The sequence below is a fragment of the Lissotriton vulgaris genome, chromosome 1_1, assembly GCF_964263255.1.
Source record: "Lissotriton vulgaris chromosome 1_1, aLisVul1.2, whole genome shotgun sequence".
Taxonomy (NCBI): domain Eukaryota; kingdom Metazoa; phylum Chordata; class Amphibia; order Caudata; family Salamandridae; genus Lissotriton; species Lissotriton vulgaris.
In genome coordinates this window covers 1984943957-1984965128 of record NC_141685.1, presented here as the reverse complement: position 1 = coordinate 1984965128, position 21172 = coordinate 1984943957, and the positions used below count along the sequence as shown (strand labels likewise).

At 48.6% G+C, this 21172-nt stretch overlaps 1 protein-coding gene across 1 annotated transcript in view; it reads right to left on the bottom strand.

The window, feature by feature from the left end:
- Window positions 1–21172, bottom strand: part of LOC147751480 (cadherin-related family member 3-like) — an 853888-nt gene that overhangs the window by 231283 nt on the left and 601433 nt on the right. The window contains exon 15 of the mRNA XM_086933301.1: window positions 18133–18238. Within this exon, the coding sequence (XP_086789427.1) occupies window positions 18133–18238 (106 nt within the window). The remainder of the gene's footprint in view (window positions 1–18132; window positions 18239–21172) is intronic.

The window sequence follows — 21172 nt, the reverse complement described above, 5'->3', positions numbered from 1 at the left end:
GGGGACCGAGAGTAGGTTTCTTTAGAAGGGGTTTGATGATAGCTTCCTTTCAAACTGATGGGTAAATGCCCGTTGTGAACATGGCATTACAGATGGTGGTAAGAGCAGGTGAAATAGCTGCTGGAATGAGGTTAAGGATGGCAGGAGGACAGGGGTCTAAAGGTGATCCAGATTTTGTGCTGGAGACAAGTCGATGGACATGTTCCTACGTGGCAGTTTCGAAGGCTGGAAAACTAAGGTGCATATTATCAAGGGGGTTTATCTCCACTTTTTTGGCTTTAAAAGCCAAGAAAGCGGAGATAAAATTATCTCCCTATTACCTAGCTGCCGCTAACACCAGTTAGCGACAGCTAGTAGGAGATAGCGACCATCTTGGGCCCCACTTTGCATGTCAGTGATATTTATCACTAATGAGATGCAAAGTGGGCGTGCCAAGATGTTAGCGACTGAAAACAGTCGCTAACATCGCTATCTCCTATTACCAACTTTTGGAGATATTCGCGCTAAGCGGGAATATCTCCAAAAGCTAACACCTGCCCTGAGCAGTTCTTAGCCATGTTATCCAATGGGAGTTGGATAACATGGCTAAGAGCATTAGCTCGCTAATGCATGAATATCGCTGACTTTTCAGCGATATTCATGCTTTGCGGCGATTTTTACTGCATTTGCGTTAAACCTTGGTAATACCAAGGTTTTTTTGCGGTAAAAATCGCCGCAGTGCTGCGGTAAATTTTTGTCTCTAACCAAGCAATAGCGATAATTATCGCTATTGCTTGGTAATATGCCCCTAAGTGCCTTATTAAGAAGAGGTGGACTGGTGGTGGCAGCAGAGTGCGAGTGGGTGAAGGCTGAGAAGATAGACGTAACTTTGTCTTCAAAGAACTTAGCAAGAGAGTTGCAGAGGTCCTGTGATCCTTTAGAGCGAGGGGTGGGAGGGTTAGAAAGATGGGTAACCACCTGAAACAGTTCTCTTGCGAAATCTTTTGCCTGATTGGTTTGTGTAGTGTAATAGCGTGTCTTCTCTAAGGTGATGAGTGTTTTATACTTAGAGAGGGCACTGTTATAAGCAATTTTGTCTGTGGGGTTGTAGTATCGGCACCAGTGCCTCTCCAAATTCCTGCAGTGTTGTCTCTGCAGTCTTAAGGATTCAGTGAACCACGGAGCCGCGGGAAGTTTTCTGGTACGATGGGAAATTTTAAGGGGAGCTAAGTTGTGACAAGCTCTGTTTAAGCAGTTGAGGTAATTAGTGGACGCTAAAGAAGAATCTTGCTCGGCAGTGGTCAAACTGTCAAGCAGCTTAGCCGCTAAATGAGGGGGGTTGATATTTTTCCAGTCTCTGAAGGAGATTGGAGAGGATAGTATGGAGGATGGTGGAAGGGTGTTACAATTTATTGAGAAGCAAACGGCTGAATAATCAGTCCAGATAAGAAGGATTACAGTCGTAACTGAAATGTGAGGTTTGCTGGTAAATATTCCATCTAATGTATGTCCCGCTTTGTGTGTAGGCTGTTTGACAATTTGCTGGAGACCGACAGCAGCTAGGTCGTTTGTAAGCACCGAGGTATCGGGATCATGATTTGCTTCAAGATGGAAATTGAAATCTCCTAATATGGTAAAATGCGGCGTTCCGGCTGATACCTCGATTAGATTGTTGAGGTTGTTAAGGAATTTCAATCTGGACCCGGGGGGGCGGTAGAGTAACAAGCCTGTCATTGATTGATTACCAAAGAGACTGATGGTAAAGGAGAAGGCCTCACAATCGCAGTATTTAGAGTCCGTAATTTTTACCTTAAGATGGTTTTTATATATGATGGCTAGTCCTCCTCCCTTTCTCTTTATTCTGTCCAGTCTGCAAACGCAGTAGTTAGGCCGAGTGGCTACTTTGAAATCTGGGCCAAAGGGGTCATCACACCAGGTTTCAGTGATGAATAATAAATTTAGATTATGTAAATCTATGAATTCTGAGATTTCAATTTTATGTTTAGGAACCAAGCGTACATTGATAAGTGCTCCTAGGGTCTGGTGAATGGGGATCTTAAGGGGGGTAGGAGTCATGCACGTTGCGCACTTGTGAGGACCTATGGTGGAATTGGTATAGATCAGATGTGGTAAGGAGTGTGGCAAGTCTGCTGAGGTCTTGATTTCTCGGATTTGCTCGGAAGTGTATTTTATTGTACTTGCTTTGGGCGAGGTGTGCGGCAGTGCAGGATCAGGGGGGGTGCCCTAGGCCCGGCCTCGGCGCAGACGAGCTTGCCTTAAGCGCGCCTTCGGCGCGCAATCGTCACGCAATCGTCGCGCCCGATGCACTCGTCCGCTGCGCTTCCGGTGAAAGCACATATTTTATAGGAGGGAGAAGAGTGTAGGGTAGGGGGCGTGTCCTGGCACGCTTTATCTTTACCTTGATCTGGAGGGGGCGTGTCCTGCACGAGAGGCGTGTCTCGTGGCTCTCAATGGCGGCAAATTATTAACAATCACACGCACCAGCGCTAGATCCGCTGTGCAGGGAGTGATGCTGCTCGAGGTGAAAAGTGCTCAAAGGGGTAAGTGAAGTTCTATTAAAATCAGAATTATCACACCAATTTAAAAACAATCGTCTCTCGCAACTCCCGGCTTTCCGCCTCAGGAGGAATCTGTTACTGTCTGAGCGCTAGAAGTCGGCGCGCTTTATCCTCACCTTGATCAGGAGGGGGCGTGGCCTGCACGAGAGGCGTGTCTCGTGGCTCTCAATGGCGGCAAATTACTAACAATCGCCCGCACCAGCGCTAGATCCGCTGTGCAGGGAGTGACGCTGCTCGAGGTGAAAAGTGCTCAAAGGGGTAAGTGAAGTTCTATTAAAATCCGAATTATCACACCAATTGAAAAACAATCGTCTCTCGCAACTACCGGCTTTCCGCCTCAGGAGGAATCTGATACTTCACTACAACACTCCAAGATATCTTGCCCCGAAAATGGTACTATCTGGAGGAAATAGACCTGCCAAGGAGTTGGTACTGAGATAACCCCTGTTCCGGAAGAAAATAACTTATGATAGAGCGTTCTCTGGAGCAGCCCCTAGAATCTGGAACTCTCTTCCACCAAACATCAGAAAGATAACAAACACAGTAACATTTAAGCGGGAAACGAAAATATTTTTAACGAGCATATTCCTGCCATAGCTCTAGTTCGATCCTCTTTAACATAGCAGCAGAGTTATACTCCATGAATGGAGAAGATGGAAATCACAGGTCAAGATACAGGACTAATGAACTTAATTACCGAAAACCTATCTACCTCATGCCATGGAAAGAACACTGTAGATATTGTGTTTAATGTCTTTTATATGTCATATCTCTTTATTTAACTCTTCTGTACAAGATGTATCTCCTTACTACTTCATGATATGTAAAGCGCTCTGATACCCATGGGTCCTGTTCGCGCTATACAAAACTCTTTAATAATAAATAAAACAAATAAATGAATGAGGTTGAAAATTCAATTAATAAGATTATCCTAGGAAAAGCATCAGGTTTAGATCATGTCCCGGAAGAACTTTACAAGAAAGAGCCTAAAATTTGGGGTCCCGTTCTGTCGGTGATCATTACTCCCAGGTAACTACAGACCTTTTAGTCTGTTAGATGTGTCTCAAAAGGTCTTCGCTAGAATTATTTTAGATCGTGTTCAAACCTGGCTAGAAGATAATGAAATCTTGTCCCATCTTCAGGCTAGGTTTAGAACCAAAACCTCTACAATAGACCAGGTATTTAGGCTCCAGCTCCTCTACTGGAAATCAGTGAAGTCAGAACGAGGGAGTCTATATCTGGTCTTTCTTGACCCTCATAGTGCCTTTGACATGGTCCCCAGAGAAGCTCTCTGGAGGGTATCGTCTAGAAATAATAAAATGCCTCCATGAAGGGAACTATGCTAGAGTTAGATATGGGAAAAATGGGGACCTCACCACTCTGATTCCAGTAAATACGGGAGTGAGACGGGGGTGCGTTTTAGCCCCTACACTCTTCTGCATATACATCAATGGATTGGTGCATGCCCTGGGCCAATGTAAGAACATCGATGCCCCAAGGTTGGCCCAGAGACATGTGCCGGCATTGATGTTTGCAGACGATACGCTGTTTCTCTCTAAATCCCCTATGGGGCTACAAAGAATTTTGGATGGATTTTAAAATTTTTGTAAGGACCGGGGCTTGGAGATCAATGTACAAACAACTAAGTATATGGTCTTCAATCCCCGTAGATCCACCCATCCTGGCCCCCACTTGAATGGAGTCCCACTAGAAAGAGTTCAGGAATTTCAGTATCTGGGGGTTACTTTGAACGAAAAGATGCTCGGGGGACCTCAGTTTGAACGAAAAGATGCCCTGGGGACCTCAGTTAACTAAGGCAAACCTTAAATTAACTCAAACTTCGGGGGGACTGGCTAACTTCTTTAGAAATACGCACTATAAACCTCTAAATCCTGTGATCGAAATTTACAAAACACAGATAAGAAGTGCTACTCTTTATGGTGCAGAGCTATGGGGCCATTCCAACATCAACTCGATTATGACTACCGAGAACAAGTTTCTCAGGCAAATAGTTGGGCTCCCAGTAAGCACTCCTTTAACCCCACTGCACCTGAATCTTGGCGTCAGACCTATCACTCAGGAGGTTGGTTGTAGGCCACTCCTCTATTGGCAAAGGATATGGACAACTCGTGAACTAGCCATATTTAAAAAAGAGTTAATCGAGATTCTTTGTTTACCTGGGAGTGGGAGTTATCCGTGGATAGCCTATATTAAACAAACTTTGTTCGCTTTAGGCCATGGGGATCTTTGGGAAAATCCGAGTACTACTTGTTTTAGAATCACACGTAAGAAACTGATTGGAAGATATTGGGATTTGCACCTGAGGAATTTGTACACAGGCCCCAGGGTTGGTACCAGGACATCTTCCTTTCTGGAGGTTGAATGCACATATGCAATGGAATCTGTGCTTGATGTGATTCAACCAACTCTTGTTAGGACACTCTTCCTGCAGTTTCGACGTGGATGTCTCCGCTCCATGCTGTGACAAATAAATGGACAAATGGTCTGGAAAAGGGTTGTCCTGCATGTACTGCCAAAGAAGAGCCTGACATACATGTGCTGTTCTTCTGTGAGGGTTATCGTATAATACGGCAGTATGAGCTAATTAATTTATGCAGGAATCTGGGCTCTAGTCGATGTTTGGAAGTATATAGACTTTTTTTTTTTATAAAATTTTTTATTTTCATTTGGGAAAAACAAGAAACAAGAAAGGCTACCGAGGAGCCGCACATTTCCCCACGCAGGGGGCTCAATCCGGTGTTAGAGAGCGTCAGCATCCCAAGACAATATATGGACATCAAAACCAAAGACACGCTTTATATGCACAAAGCCGTATATCAAGAGTTCGGCAAGGCCGTCAACGGCCTGGAGCGTGTAGAGGCCAAGCAGGAAGTTTCCATGCCCAAGGTCGTTATAGCCAGGGCGGCCAAGCCACAGCTCTACACAGGCACCTCGGTAAGCCCTGAACCAGGAAAGAAAACTCCCCCCTCTCCATCCCCACCGCCCTCCCTCTCCATGGTGGTGACGCATACAAACCAACTCACATTCCATCATCCAGCTAGACTTGAAACAGGTGAAGCGACCTTAAGGATGCGGGGCAAACAGCTGAGGGCAGACCCTTAGAGAGGTAGGAAACCAAAGGCCCCCACTGATACTGAAAGTTCTTGAAATTGCCCAAGAAGATGTCCGCCATTCTTTCCAAGCTTAAGAGCTTCCATAGTCTCGCGTGCCACAAAGATATTGCTGGTGCTTCTTTCCGTTTCCAGGCAGCGGCCAGAGTGAGCTTGGCTGCTCCTAGGCAGAGCCACAGTATTTTCTTGTCCACCCGAGTCTGATGTTCAAGGCCGGGGTCACGTAGACCTAACAAGATAGAAGCCATGGAGTCCTCAATGGGGTAACTGAGAATCTCCCTAATGTGTGAGAGGATCTCCTCCCAGTACGGCCGGATCGCTGGGCAGTCCTACCAGATGTGGCGAAAATCCCCTAGAGACCCACAGCCCCTCCAACATTTATCGGAGGCAGCCGGATAGATGCGGTGGAGTCTGGTCGGGCATAAATACCATTGCGTAAGGGTCTTGAGATGGGCTTTCCGGAGATGCAGCGAGTGATTAAATGACGTCAGATCCCGCCATAGCGCCGACCACTCGACATCGGAGATGTCTCTCTCCAGCATCTCTTCCCATTGCTCCATGTAGCGAGGCCGAGGCGACACTACCGATTTAAGCAGGAGCTGGTACAAGAAGGAGATAGCCCCCTTCATAGCTGATGTCCGCAGAAGGAACGCTTCGAATGGCGATGGAGGCCTTGTTGCTGCCTCCCGCACCCCCGGCGACATGGCCCAATGAAGTAGCTGTGCGTGGCGATACCGGTCGGTCAAGGGGATCCCGTAATCCCTCACGCAGTTAGCGAAGGTGAGGGGATCTGGTCCGTGGAACAGATGGGTTAAGGCCCTGCAGCCTCCCTCCCTCCAGGCGTCAAAGGCCCCCTCCTGACACGCCGGCGGAAAGGCCGGGTTGAAATGCAAGGCCGTGAACGGCGATGGGAACGTAGTCCAACGGTCGTCCGAGGCCAGGGAGTCCCACACCTTCAAAGTGGTGCTCGTGGGGGTACTGATATAGGCGTTCAGGGGGCGGTCCTTCTTTGGTTTCCATGCCAGGTCCCAAACCGATCTGACAGCCACGCTGCGGTCCATGTGCAGCCAATGCTTTTCCGACATCTGCTGCGACCACTCCACCAGCACTCTTAATTGCGCCGCTTTATAATAGAGCTGTAAGTCAGGGAGTCCCACACCGCCTTCCGACTTTGGCCTACGCAGCACAGCAAAGGACAATCTCGCCCGGCCTCCTTGCCACACAAAGCGGAGTATCTGGGTCTTAAGACGCCGAAAATAATCACTGTCCATAGGAATGGGCAGTGCCTGAAATAAGTACAGGAATTTAGGAAGGAGGACCATTTTTACAGCATGGATTCTACCCAGCCAGGACAAAAATGTAGGTTTCCACCTGTCAAGTCCTGCTCGGGCCTTTGCTAACACGGGCGGTAAGTTGGCCGAGAATAGCTTGCCCACTGTCGGAGTCAAGTGAACCCCCAGGTAGACAATGGAACCGTCGGCCCAGGCCAACGGCGTAAGAGGTCGCACACGTTCGATTGCAGCCTGCGAGAGAGTAAGATTCAAGATATATGATTTACTATAGTTAACTTTGAATCCGGCCACCCCCTCAAACTGCTGCAGGAGCTCCCCCACGCAGGGCAGTGAGTGCTCGGGGTCCGCCACGGAAAAAAGAATATCGTCCGCGAAGAGCGTGATTTTATGTTGCTCTCCTGTAAACGGAAGTCCCCGAACACCCCCATGCTCTCGCACCGCCACCGCCAGGGGTTCTATGCTTAGTGCGAATAGGAGGGGGGAAAGAGGGCATCCCTGCCTAGTGCCCCTGGAATGCGGGAAGAACGCCGACACGTGGCCATTCACCGCCATGCGGGATCTCGGAGCGCTAAAGTTAGCCCTCACCATGGTGATGAACGTTTCCGAGAAGCCAAAGGCCGCCATGGTATGAAACAAAAAGTTCCAATCCACACGATCGAAGGCCTTCTCGGCGTCCAGCCCCACCAGAACCGCCGGGATACGAAACCTGGCCGCCTTTTCAATCAGGTGCACCACCCTGCGCGTGTTATCGTGGGTCTGGCGCCCCTTGATAAATCCGGACTGGTCAGGATGGATAATCGCCGGCATCAAGTCCTGAAGCCTACGCGCCAGGATCGCCGAGTATAGTTTAGCGTCGATATTAAGGAGTGCAATGGGGTGAAACGAGGCACAACTAGCGGGGTCCTTTCCAGGCTTCGGTAAGACCGTAATCACCGCCTCCGACAGGGAGCCAGGCGAGGAGCCGGACTCGACCATACCATTAAAGAGGGATACCAAGAAATCTCAAAGGTCGGTGGCGTATGTCTTGTAGAAGATGGCAGTATAACCATCCGGCCCAGGGGCCTTGTGTAATTTAAGACTCTTAATGGCGTCAAGCACCTCCTCCCTGGATATCGGGGCCCCCAACAGCTCGTTCCACTCCTTAGAGACCTGGGGGAGGGGCAGGCGCCGCAAATACTCCTTCTGAGCCTCCGCGTCCAGGCTGTCCCCCGCGTAGAGGTCCGCATAAAAGTGGCCAAAAGTCGCCGCTTTGGCCTCATCCCGATGTTGTAACACCCCCGCCGCATCTCGAACCCCACCGATATATTCCCGTTCCCTCCGGTCTCGCAGTTGGCGCGCCAAATGCCGGCCTACCTTGTTCCCACAAGAGTAGGATTGTCTACCCAGCCGCAGCAGGGTGAGTTCGGTCCTGTTATTGTAGTGGGCCCTCAATTTTCCACGGACCGCCGTCAGGGGCCGGAGAGTCACCCTCGATGGGTTGAGTTTGTGAGCCTGTTCAAGGGCCAGCAACTCCATCTCCAGGTCCTCCCGTACCTTCTGGTGCAACCGATTAAGGCGCGCATTGAGACCCAGGAACGTGCCCCTAATGGACGCCTTAAAGGCGTCCCAAGTGTTGGTGAACGAGGTGTCAGAAGCGGGATTAAGTGCAAAAAATTCCCTAATGGCCTCTCGTAACGCCTTACTGGAGGTATCGTCCCTCACCACCGAAGCAGGGAAGTACCATTTCCGTTGCCCACCACCAGGCGGAGACCAACGTAAGCTAATTACCAGCAAGCTGTGGTCAGAGATTGAAAGCGGAAGAATGGTAGAATCAAGGACATCCCCCCTCAGAGCCTGGCTAAGGAAGATGTGGTCCAGTCGGGAGTAAGAGTGGTGCACATGAAAGAAGAATGTGTAATCCCGGGAGGTGGGATGGAAAAAGCGCCACCCATCTACCAGCCCCAGCTCCCCCACCAACTGTTGCGAAGAGGCAGAAAACAATCCTGTGTCCGCCCTATGAATCCCAGAGCTATCCACCGCCTTATCCCACACCAGGTTAAAGTCCCCCAGGAGGAATAAGTGCCCTTCAGCAAAATCCCCCACCCTCTGCAACAAGTTTTGTAGGAACGTGTTCTGGCCTGCGTTGGGAAGGTACACTACCACAAAGGTGCACAGTCGACCCTGAACATTCCCCTTTACCATCAGCCAGCGGCCTTCCTTATCATTGCGGACTTCAACAGGCTGGAAGTGGAGCGAAGCGCGGAAGAGGAGCGCAACCCCCCTGTGTTTCGTAGATGCAGAAGATCTTTATATAAGGGGATATGCCCTATGCCTAAGGCGCAGCTCGTCCTTGCGCGCTAAATGGGTCTCCTGGAGCCCCACCACATCCAACTAGTGGCAGTCACATATTTCCATACTTTCTGTCGCTTCTGTGGCGAATTCAGACCCTTAACGTTCCAAGTTCCTATGCTAACAGGCATGACGGAATAACAGATCAAAATGCACTACAGCCACCCCAAGGCCCCTTCGTACCGCCATGCATTCCACACTCACCCACAGCAAATCTAGACACACAAACCAAAGAGCACCCACGTCGCCACCATCGAGCCCCCATGCAACCCCCCCCAAAACCCCCAACACCAGAACGCCCCCCCTAAACTAAAGATCAATAGGAGAAAAAACAAGGCACTAGAGCCCAGTACACTTAACAGTCCCAGTATAGGATGGAACAGAAGAATCCACCTGGGATGGGGCCGGGAGATCACATCAGGTGCCCCCAGGGACCACGAACCGGGGCGTCTTCTCCAAAAGTACATTCAACGCACGGTACCGAAGCTCATGCGCCCCTCCGGCGCCTGCCTGCAATGGCAAAACATCAGGCAGCCCCAGAGCTCTGTTGGGAGGACGCCAAAGTCGCCGAATCTGCGCCACTCTATTCTCCCAACGAAATATAATGCGGAAGGGATGGCCCCAAGAGTAGGAGATGCCACGCTCCCGCAGGAAAGCAGTCACTGGGCGAAACTCCCGCCTTTTCTGGAGGGTCGTAGCCGCTAGATCTTGGTACAGCTGCGGCCTGTGCTCCCTAAACTGCAGCGAGGTGATGGTACGGGCCTTCCGCAAAATGCGTTCTTTCAATTGAAAGTCGTGGATGCAAACCAATATGTCCGGCGGCGGCCCCCCTCTCCGTGGTAGCCCAACCCTATGCACCCTGTCCATCCTGATTTCCTGGACGTCGTCGTCTCCCAGCACCTGCAGTAGAAGGGCCTGGACATATCCCCGGAGGTCCCCCGCCTCTCCGTCCCACGGGACCGCTCTAATGCGAATATTGTTCCGTCGAGAACGGTTCTCCAAATCTTCGGTATGGGACTGGAGGTCCAAGTTTTGTTCGGTGAGACGGATGATGTCCTGCTGCAGCTGATGCACATCGCTGGCAACACTCAGATCGTGGTCTTCCAAGGTGGCCACCCGCTCCCCGATGCCATCCACATCCCTCCGCACCTCTCGGAGGTCCGACGCCAGTTGGGCACGCAATTCCGAAATGTCTTCCTTGATGGAAGCAAAGAGCTCCGTCATGAAGGCCTTAGTCACAGGGGCCTCATCATCCGACTTCTTAGGCGACCCGCTAGATCCGGGGGATGCCGGGTGCTAGGTAGACTTCGACGCACCATCCCTACCAGCCTTCCCTTTGTTACGAGATGCGTCTCGCTAGCTAAAGTTTCAGGGATCCGGTCTCCCCGCCTCTGGCCCTCTCCTCGTCCCCTCCTGCGGGGTGCAGCCAGCCAATTCTGGGCCCGCCTGGCTTAGATGCCACACAAAGCGAGTCCCGATCTCCAGGGGCCCGGGGGGCCCTCCCAGGGGTGGGGCAGTCCAGCTGATTCCCCACCTGTCTCCGCACAGATCCGGAGCACCCCCAGGGGTAGAGTCCGCCGGGGAAGCCTCGCTCGGCTCTCCCCTTCCGAGCGCGAAGACCAGGCCCAGGGGGGGGGGGGGCGGGGAGAAGCCGCAAGCCCGCAACACTCACCGGGCTCAGTCGTCTTGATCCGCAGCTCTCCCCGCCAGTCCCGGCCCCCGATGCGACGCCCGAGGTGCGGTGCCGCTCCGCAGGCAGGCCTTTTGCTCCTCGCCACCTCTCCGCTCAGGGCTGAGTCGCTCCGCCGCGGACCGGGAGTCCGGCGTCTCGCCTCACTGTGGGCCAGGGATTACAGGCCTCCGCCAGGCCGCAGGCCGCCACGCCAGCCAGCTCCGCGCTCGGGGCTCCACAGCTCCCACCGAGGCACCAAAACCGGCCCCCCGCCTCCGGAAGCACAGCGGAGCTCAGGCAGGGGAAAAGTAGGTCGCCGATGGGGCTATAACAAGGCTAGACACGGGCTCGGCGCCGGAGGGACTCGAGAGAGCGTCCTACTCCGCCGCCATCTTGGCCACGCCCCCCAGTATATAGACTTTTAATAACAAACACTGATTTGCCCATTGTTTATGCAATCTCTAGGTTTCTGTATCGCATGTGGTGTAGAAGGGCAAAACTTCTAAATTCGCAATGATCTCTTTTTTAACCTATGTAAATATTTTATTACTATTTGTATTCTGATTCACTGTGGATTTAAATGGAATTTGATATTATGTAGAATGCATTGTATCTTCAATTTGTCTCTTTTATGGCATTTCGCCGCAATAAAGATATTGTGACTGACTGACTACATCAAAGATGTTTACCCAGTAGTGACTAATGTTAATACAGTCCCAAGACAGGTGCAGGAAAGTCACACTAGGGACCAGGCACTTCACACATTGTGCATCATCAATCAGGCCTACCTTGTGTAGGAATTTAAAATGTATCAGATGTAGCCTATATTAGGGGACAATTCTCTAGCCTGCGCACATCAGAAAACCCAATGTTCTTCCAAAACAGGTATGCCCAACTGGGTGTCCCATTCCTGATGCTTTAGGGGTGCATACTGTATCTGTGCACTGCATTTCAGAGTATAGCCACCTGATCAATGTGTGGGGAGAAGGGCTAATCAAAAAGCTTTCTAGCACCTGAAACATGGGCGGTGCAGCTGGGAAGAAAACAAAGCTGGCGCGTTATGCGGCCTGGACCTGGTAGTAGGTCATTCTGTCCAATACACTAATATATTCTCTCCCCTAGTGCCTTTAAAGACTCCCTCTGGGAACGCATCTCCCATTGTGTTACGCTCGAGTATCCTCAATCTAGCACAGGACCCAGCGTCTCCAGAGAACGGTAACACAAGATACCTGATTAGCGGTATAGAGTCGGGCATATAACACTTCTAGCTGCGCCCTCAAGCGCAGCTCATGCCAGGCCTACACAGTGCAACCGTGGTATAGATTATGACCTATAGAGAACTTTACTCAGCAGGTGTGGCACAGCTTGGTCATGTTCAGGTGCTCTGTGCGCCATAACTTGCGTAGGGCCTACCTAGTGAAATCCAGATTGCGCCTGTGCACAGCTATAATAAATATCCATGTTTGGTGCGCCCATTCCGCACTGCTCAAAGGGAAGTGTTAGGATTTCCCAAGAGATCCTGGGTTGTTTTCCAGCCCATGCCAATGTAATTATGTTCGCCCGTAATCTATGCCTAAAGCTACTGTTAAGAGGGAGGGGAAGATTAATAGATAAAGAAAGAAATTTGGGAAGAACAACCATTTGGGAAATGGCCAGCCAGCCAGCCAAGGGTAAAGGCAATCCCATCCACTGCTTCAGTCAGCTCTCCAGCCATGTAATCGGTCAGCCATAGTTGAATTGCCATAGTTCTTCAACATCCAGGCTTAACCAAATTCCCATACAGTTCACTGGGCCGTCTGCCCAACATAGCGGGAATTCTGATTGGAACTGATCCATGGCCTCCGTTAGCGGGAAGATGACCGACATTTCCCAGTTGATGAACTCTCTAATCAGAGGATCAAAGTTCCTGGCCGGACGTTTTACATATAGTGTGACAACGTGTGCGTAGAAGGAGACAAGTTTCACCTGGGCGGGTGAAGGCCAGATGCTGCCTGATGCGGGCCGCCAGAGGTTACAGGGCCATAGCAAAAAGAAAAGGGGATAGTAGGGATTTTTTTTTTGAGTTTTATATAGTGCAAACTATACCCGAGACATGAGGTATCAGAACGCTTTACATGAGCACCAGTTTCATTACAGAAGAACACATTAATTTTTTTGTTAGGCTTGGGGAGATTAAATGATTTGCCCAGAATCACAGGATGTTGAGCTTCATTGCTGAGACCCAAACCCGGTTCCCCAGCTTCGAGGTCAACCACTCTAGCCGTTCTAGCCATAGGGCTACATCCCTGCCTCGTTCCCCGGGAGGCATGAAACGTAGGAGATATCACCCCATTTACCTCACAGTGGGGCTTGAATGTAAGATGGCAATGAATATAATGTATTTGAGAGAATGAAATGCCTTGGTGGCGTCCAGGAAATAGCAGCCACCTGCAGTGAAAGGTCAATCTCCTGCATTGTGGCAACGAAGGTGTGTAATTGTGCGCCGTGGCCTTACCTGTGACAAAGCCAATGGCATTAATCCTTTCCTGGATAACCAGCCATATCTGCCTCTCCCGTGACTCAGGCATTTGCAGGGAATTTTGTCCAAACAGTTTGTCATGGTCCTTTGTAACCTCCTCAATAAGGACCTCCAGCTCCCTCTCACTAAATGTATGCTTCCTTTTGCGCTCTTCTGCCTCTTTTTCCATCTCCTGTTTGTCCATATCTGGTCTAGGATGTCAGTAAAAACTTGGAAAAGTTGCTCCTGGGTTGTTTGCTGTGCTACCTGCCTCTCCAACAGCTTCAAGATTAGTGCAATCAATCAATCAATAAATCAGTTGATTTGTAAAGCGCGCTACTCACCTGTTAGGGTCTCAAGGCGCTGGGAGGGGCGCTGCAGCTAGTGGTCGGAGAGCTAGGTCTTGAGTAGTCTCCTGAAGGCCGGGAGGGTCTGTGGTCTGTCGTAGGTGTAGGGGGAGAACATTCCAGGTGACAGTGGCGCGGTGGAAGAAGGATCTGCCCCCGGAGGTGGCTCTGTGGATGCGCGGGACGGCGGCCAGGGATAGGTCGGTGGAGCGGAGCCTCCTGTTGGGTACGTATAGGGAGAGTCTGCTGTTGAGGTAGGCTGGGCCGGTCTTGTGGAGTGCTTTGTGTGCGTGGATCATAAGTTTGAAAGTGATTCTTTTGTCGACGGGGAACCAGTGCAGGTCTCTCAGGTCTCTCAGGTGCAGGGTGATGTGGTCTCTGCGTGGGACATCTAGGACCAGGCTTGCGGAGGCATAGTAGATTCTTTGGAGTCTGCTGATGAGTTTGGACGGGGCTCCGGGTTAGAGGGTGTTTCCATAGTCGAGTCGGCTGCTGATGAGGGCGTGGGTGGCTGTTTTCCACGTGTTAGTTGGGATCTAACACACATGCGTAGTGCAGCTACATGGGTGTGGCTTCTTCCTGGTTGTGAGGTCATGAGGAAGCACAGAATTGGCATATTCAACAATTTGCGATTTTTTTAAATATCGATTCGCTTATTACCGAATCTTTATTAAGGAATCTGCAATACCGATTCGGTAATGGGGAATCGGTAATTTCTTTGACAGATTTCTACCAAATCGCTAAATAGTACCGATTTTTATCGATTCGGTAATTTTTACCGAATTTTTATCTAGATCTGAAATACCGAGTTCTTAATAGCAAATCGGTAAAAATCGCTATTAAGGACTCTGTATATCAGATTTACCTATATCTGGCCCCACATTTCTAACACCCATCAAAGCAAGTCATTATAGTAGAAGTTAGTTCCGTTGCACAATCTAAAATGGACAGCTGTTTTCTGAGATTAAACACTGTGAAGATAGGCACGTTCCTTCCTACACTCTAATATGTACACTTATTTCCCATGACTCAGTTGTTAGCCAGAGAACCACTTTTTTACATTGTACTAGATATACCTATCAATCAGTAGAAGAGTAGAAGATGAGAAACTAACCCTTCATCACACCCTAATATGATCATGTATCACTGAATAAAGCATTTATTATCATGTAAAGCCATTCCTATACGAATGTTTGTAGACTTGAAAGCTCCTACGATGTGCAAAATTTAAAAAACAAACAAAAGGTCATACTGGTAACAGATGTCAGCAGAAAGGCCAGTCCCTCATCACACTGTACTAACCTTGGTTACTGCCTAGGAACAGTAGCAGGGCTATGTTAACAGTATTGCTCATTTCTGAGGAAAATATTCACTCACACAGACAGCAGTAGAGAACTGTATTAATGGAGATGGGGTTACAGTCTACCTCCCTAACCTAAACATCAGGAGGTACACAGTCTCCAGGTTGAGGATGATGCACAAGCAGAAGGGGTGGGTGGAGTTCCATGAGCAGGCAGAATTCGTCACTTTGTGGTGGTCGTGACAACTTTTGGTCCTCGGAGCTTGCTCCATACTTTAAATTCAGCACGAATTACACCATTTGGCATGCCAGAGGGCACTCCTTCTTTCTGATGCTCGAGTTGGTTTTCTACTTTAGTGGCAGCTTTCGTAACACAGTAGTGACCTGCCTCGACTGCCCGTGCTTAGAAAATCTCACTGGGTGGCATTCTAGCATCCCCGAAAATCATGGTAGGGGATGCAAATTCAAACTCGCCAACCTAATGTTTGTGTGCCGCCTGCAAGAAAAAACTCTGCTGCGGAGCAGTTAGCAGAGTTTTGCAGGAACTACACTTTGCAAGCATAACAAGGAGTGGGCAAAACTCTGCTAACTTCTCCACTAGAGCAGAGTTTATCACCAACCAATAAGCTGCAGTTCTTCTTTCCATCTCAAACTTAGAAATTCACAAAAGAACAAAAGTTAAAGTAACATTATAGTTTGGTGTGAAAATAGAACAGTTTTGCTATCAAAGAAATCCCTAGCATTTCACGGACATAAACTAACGTTAACGTGGCATTGAGTTTTGTGAATATGTCAGTTACAACATTATCATTGATGACATATCTGATTACACCATCCAATGAGTGTGTTAGTTTGATTTATAGTTTACATTGTGGCGAGTAGCTACTATATTACATTTCTACCTAATTTTCTACAGCCTGTGTCCAGCAGTGCTTACAAAACGCATATGTGCCTAATACATCATAGGTGTGTAGACGTATTGAAAACGTTATAAATCATCTTGTTGTCATTTGAGATGTCATCAGTGATGCCATAAATGATGTTATCATGAGTGAAGTAGTATGTGAGGTCATAAGCAATGTATGGCTTGGGCGCAAGTTATAGCTAGCTCTGCTAGCTAGAACTGGTGAATTTCTGTGTTTTTTTAGTTTAAAATGTTAATTTTGTACTGACATGTTCACCTAATAATACTTTACTTTTATGTGAATTTCTAAAGTTTTTTTTAAAGAAAAGCAGATCTTTTTCTGACATCTAACTATAATGTTACTTTAGCTTTTGTTTTCTTCAGTGAATTTCTAAGATCTATTTGCAGAGTCCTACATCACCGTCGAAGATGCTGTCGATGAGGCGCTTGCTATCCAAAGTCCTCAATCGAAGAAGCATTGCGGACTAGCGATTCCCAAGAAGCTGAGGGACTGCAATCTGAACTTCTGCATCATCGTCAATGATGCCATCAACAAGGGGCTTGTGATGCATAGGCCTGCATCGAGGATGCATTTTGCTGCAGCAGCTTCAAAAGGAGACTGTGGGCTGTGATGTGAAGTCTGGCATCAGGGACATCGCGTTGCACCATTTCTAAAGCAGAGCTGTGAGGAGATGTGTCACAGGACCACAGCTCAGCTGGCAGAGCACCTTCAAGTCGACTTACAAGGATCCAGGACAAGAGCAGCACCACTTGGGGAGCAAAACTCACAACTCGTGGAGTCCAAGGTCAAACTTTCTATAAGTGAAATTTTCAGACTGGTGACTTAAAATCCGACTTTACCATTCAAATGGTTTTGAAAAGAATTTCATAGACACCAAACTCAACATTCTAACATGCTCCAAATTGAAATTTGACACTTATTAGACTTAATAAGGGAACCAAGGGGCATATTATCAAGAACGGGGTTAAAATTATCGCTGCTTTAGCGTCAGGAAACTGCTGCTAAAGCAGCGATAATGGGCTTGATAATATGACCTTGTGAATTCTCATAAAAGCCCAGGTTCACACCAGAAGCTGCGATAATTTTGACGCTGTTTCTTGATAATATGCCCCCAGGTGCTGTCCTATAGCGATGCAGGCCTTGCAGTAGTGAAAAACAAGTTTAAGAGCTTTTCACTACTAGGACATGCAAAAGTTAAACATACTTTCCCAACCTTTTAAATACATGCCCTGTAGGCTGTTTAGGGCCTATCCAAGTGGTGATTTATGCATATCAAAATATAGGTTTAGCCCTGCAAATGGTTTATTTTGCCAGGTCAAAATGGCAGTTGACAACTACACACTCAGCCTGCAACGTAGACAGGAGACATGTTTAAAAGGGTATTTAAGTGGGTTTGCACTATCAGTGCTGCAGGCCCACTAGTAGCATGTAATTCACGGGTCCTGGGTATATGTAGTACCACTTTACTAGAGACTAACAAGTCCATATGCCAATTGAGAGGAAGCCAATGTTACCATGTTTAATGAAGAGAGCACAAGCACTTTACCAATGGTTAGCTGTGAGTCCCAAAAACGAAGACAGCAAAAACAGGGTGAAGGCAAACATTTTGGGGTTCACAAATGTAGTATCACAACACATACAATTACCTTGAGGCATTTGGCCATGCGAATCTGGAATATTAAACCAATGACATGGATGCAATTGATTTTTCCTGAAGAACTTCAAATACATGATGTAAGCGACTGAATATCAGACATCTGCGAATATTATAGCATAGGAACACTTCTGAAAGTCGGTGATGCTGGTTTGTTGTACTGAGCCAAGGCCATACTTTTTTGCATGCAATTATTTATTATTTATTAGACTTTAAGGATTTCATAGGTTCAGACGCTTATATTGCACTGAAAATAGTGGGTGGTCTGTCTTGTAGCTGAGAATGACTAGGTTTACCAATAGCTATGTGAGACAGACACTTCTTTTGAAGCACTGCCTCAGTTGGGCCTGGTATCACACGATGGACAAGGGCTTGCGTGCTTCTACTGCACTAGCTGCATGGTGCATAATGATAAGTTGACACTTACTTGTCAGTGAAGGTTCTCCCTGGTCGGAAACTTTTATTAACAACGTGTGCTTAAACTGCATCCCAGAAAATATCAAACTGTCATAATCCAGTTCGCGGGGCCCTATCTGAAAGCAAACAGGGAGAAGTAAAGACACTGTGCACTCGATCCTTTTATCAGTCAGATTATAAATGTTTCACATGGATTGTCTACACCAATAGGGCCACCATATTTGTTATCACTGAGATGCTTATCTTAAATAAATGAACCTCATGTTGAACATTTGATATAGCTAAAGAGCTGTTTAGGAATCTTGATCATGTGACAACTCCTACACACATTTGGGCCCACTTTTTTCCATTTGAAAGAGTTGACCAGGTGCTTGCCTTCAGAGCAAAGCTTGCCTTTAGTACCCATCACCAGAACCATTGCAGCGCCTGATTTCTATTGTGCAATTTTTTTTTCATACTTTAAGAACTTTATATTTATCTGAACTAGTGGTTTGACTCGTATTCTAACATACGTGGCTCCTGCTTTGGCAACGGGAGGGGTTCATTTGAGCCGGGGGTTGCAGGTGGGGCCCACCAACGCTTGTTTTATGAGGACTGGCACTTATAGCTCTTTATTATATTTTAACGAATACAAGTGACAGAACATCACAAAAGAGGAAAATAAGGAGGAAGAGAAAGTCAGAAAAACAATGACTAAGTTAGAAAGCACAGATGAACAAGAACCTGAAAGGGTGTGATAAACGGACAGGAAGTGTCGGGTGGCCGATGAAAGACGGATGAGGTAGAATCAGGACTACACTGCCTTTGTATTTGGCATACTGGTATTTGATAGTGCCGGCTGAAGAATTCCAAACCAAAGTTCGTTCACTAGCACTTAATATTTTACAAATAAAGTACCAAATGGATATAATACCTGTGAGTAGCTGGGCATAATTTAAATTCACTCTTTTTCTGCTATGGAAAACTTTGATAGAGTGAAATTAAAGAAGGCAATTGAAGTTTTCAATTGTCTATTTGTAGAACTCTGAAACTAATAGTACATGTTAGCTAACATACACTAGAAACTGTCAACAAAAAATGACTGTGCTGTGTCTGTGAATGAGAAAACCCAAAAAAGGCAAAGAGCATTCAGAAACACACCGAATGAATGGGGTGACGTGATAACAAAAGGTCTTGTTATGATGACTAGGCCTGGGTGGGAAATTCCAATCCGTTCACGGAATTTGCGGAATTTGGATAATTTCGCGTTCCACGGAGAACGCAAAATTGCCCAAAAATCTGCGTTCGACGACTTTGCAAAATGTTTTGCTTGTTTGCGTTCTCAAATGCGTGTTCACAAGATATTTCCCCCTGAGCATGCAAACAGCGATTGCGAACAGTAAAAAAGCATTGCAAACAAACAATTCCGCGTGTTTGCTGAATTTCAGGGTGTTCATGGATTTTTTTACTGTTTTGTGGAGATTTGCGTAATGCGATTACGCAATGTCCGCCCACCCCTAGTTATAACTACGGCGGTCCGACCACTGCCACACTGCGGGACCGCCCATAGTATTATAAGTTAGTGAGACGGACTGCAACCAAATCACTGCTACCACGGCAGATGAAGGATTCCCCTTATATGGAGGCCTTGCAGCGGTGAAAGAAGTGACCTTTGACCCTGCTCTGAGGCAGGTCACTCCCCACCGGCTGTACTGCTTGGCTGCACTTGTCTTCTTGCATTGTTGCTGTTTTGCTTTTGGTTGTACTGTTGTGTCTCTCATTGCCTAATTTACTTTTTGCCTCCCTCCTGCTTTGCCTAATTTCCTCGTTTCTCCCCCCTGCCATTTTGTCTGTGCCCTATTTTACCTTTGTTTCCCCCGCCGTACTCCACCCGTTTTTCCTGCATCTCCGTCCCTGCAGCCTCGCCCACATGTGCCCCCGTCCGCCACCCCGCTCACGCCTCCCAGCTGCTCCTCCCTCCCACCTCCCCTTATATAGAGGCCGCGCAGTGGGAGTGCAGCGGGCGCGCCGCTGACGTGCCTAGGGCAAGCCCGTCTGCGCCTTGACCGCGCCCAGTGCCGGACCCCCTGGCCCCCACGAACGCCACGACACCCGCCTCCGCTACAATGCCAGCAGCCTCCATGCACTCAACGTCGGACAATCACACACCTGCTTTCTGGCTGCCCCGAAGTGCACCCAAGGACCCTTCTCCTGCCGGAACACGCAATTTCACCAGCACCCGACCCGTCAATCCACCCGCCAGGAAAGAACAAAACCACTTCAGATTCATCCTTCTCAACACCCGCTCCACCCGCAAACACGCCGTTCAACTCTGGGACCTGCTTGACTCAGCCTCCCCAGACGTCGCCTTCCTGACGGAGACCTGGCTGAACCCCTCCTCGGCGCCCAACATCGCCATAGCCATCTCGGAAGGCTACAACATCATCCACAGGGACCGCACCAACATAGTAGGAGGAAGAATCGCCATCGTCCACAGGAACACTCTCAGAGGCTATACCAACACCGACGACACCCTCAGCACTGCCTAACACCTACACTTCCAGATCCACACCGACCTCAACACCACCCTCAGAGGAATCCTCGTCTACACACCCCCCGGACCCTGACCACAGTTAAGCTACTCCATCGCTGACTTCGTCAGCACACACGCCCTCGCCTCCACGGACTACATCCTCCTCGGGGACCTGAACTTCAGCCTGGAGAACAACAACAACACCAACTCCACCACCCTGATCGACAACCGCGCCAACCTCAGACTCAGACAACTCGTCACAACACCCACCCACTCCGCCAGCCACACACTTGACCCCATCTTCTCCGCAAACCCCAGTGTCGCCTTCAACCACACCACTGAACTCCACTGGACCTACCATTGCTGCATCTACTTCACCTTTCAGAAACCCACCACGTACCACCTCACCCAATAGATGCCCCACCGCTGCTGAAGCAAAGTCACCGCAGACCAGCTTGAGACCACCCTTGCCTAGAGCCCACTCCGACCCCAGTGACTCCGACTCTGCCGCCCGCAACCTCAGACAGTGGATCAATGA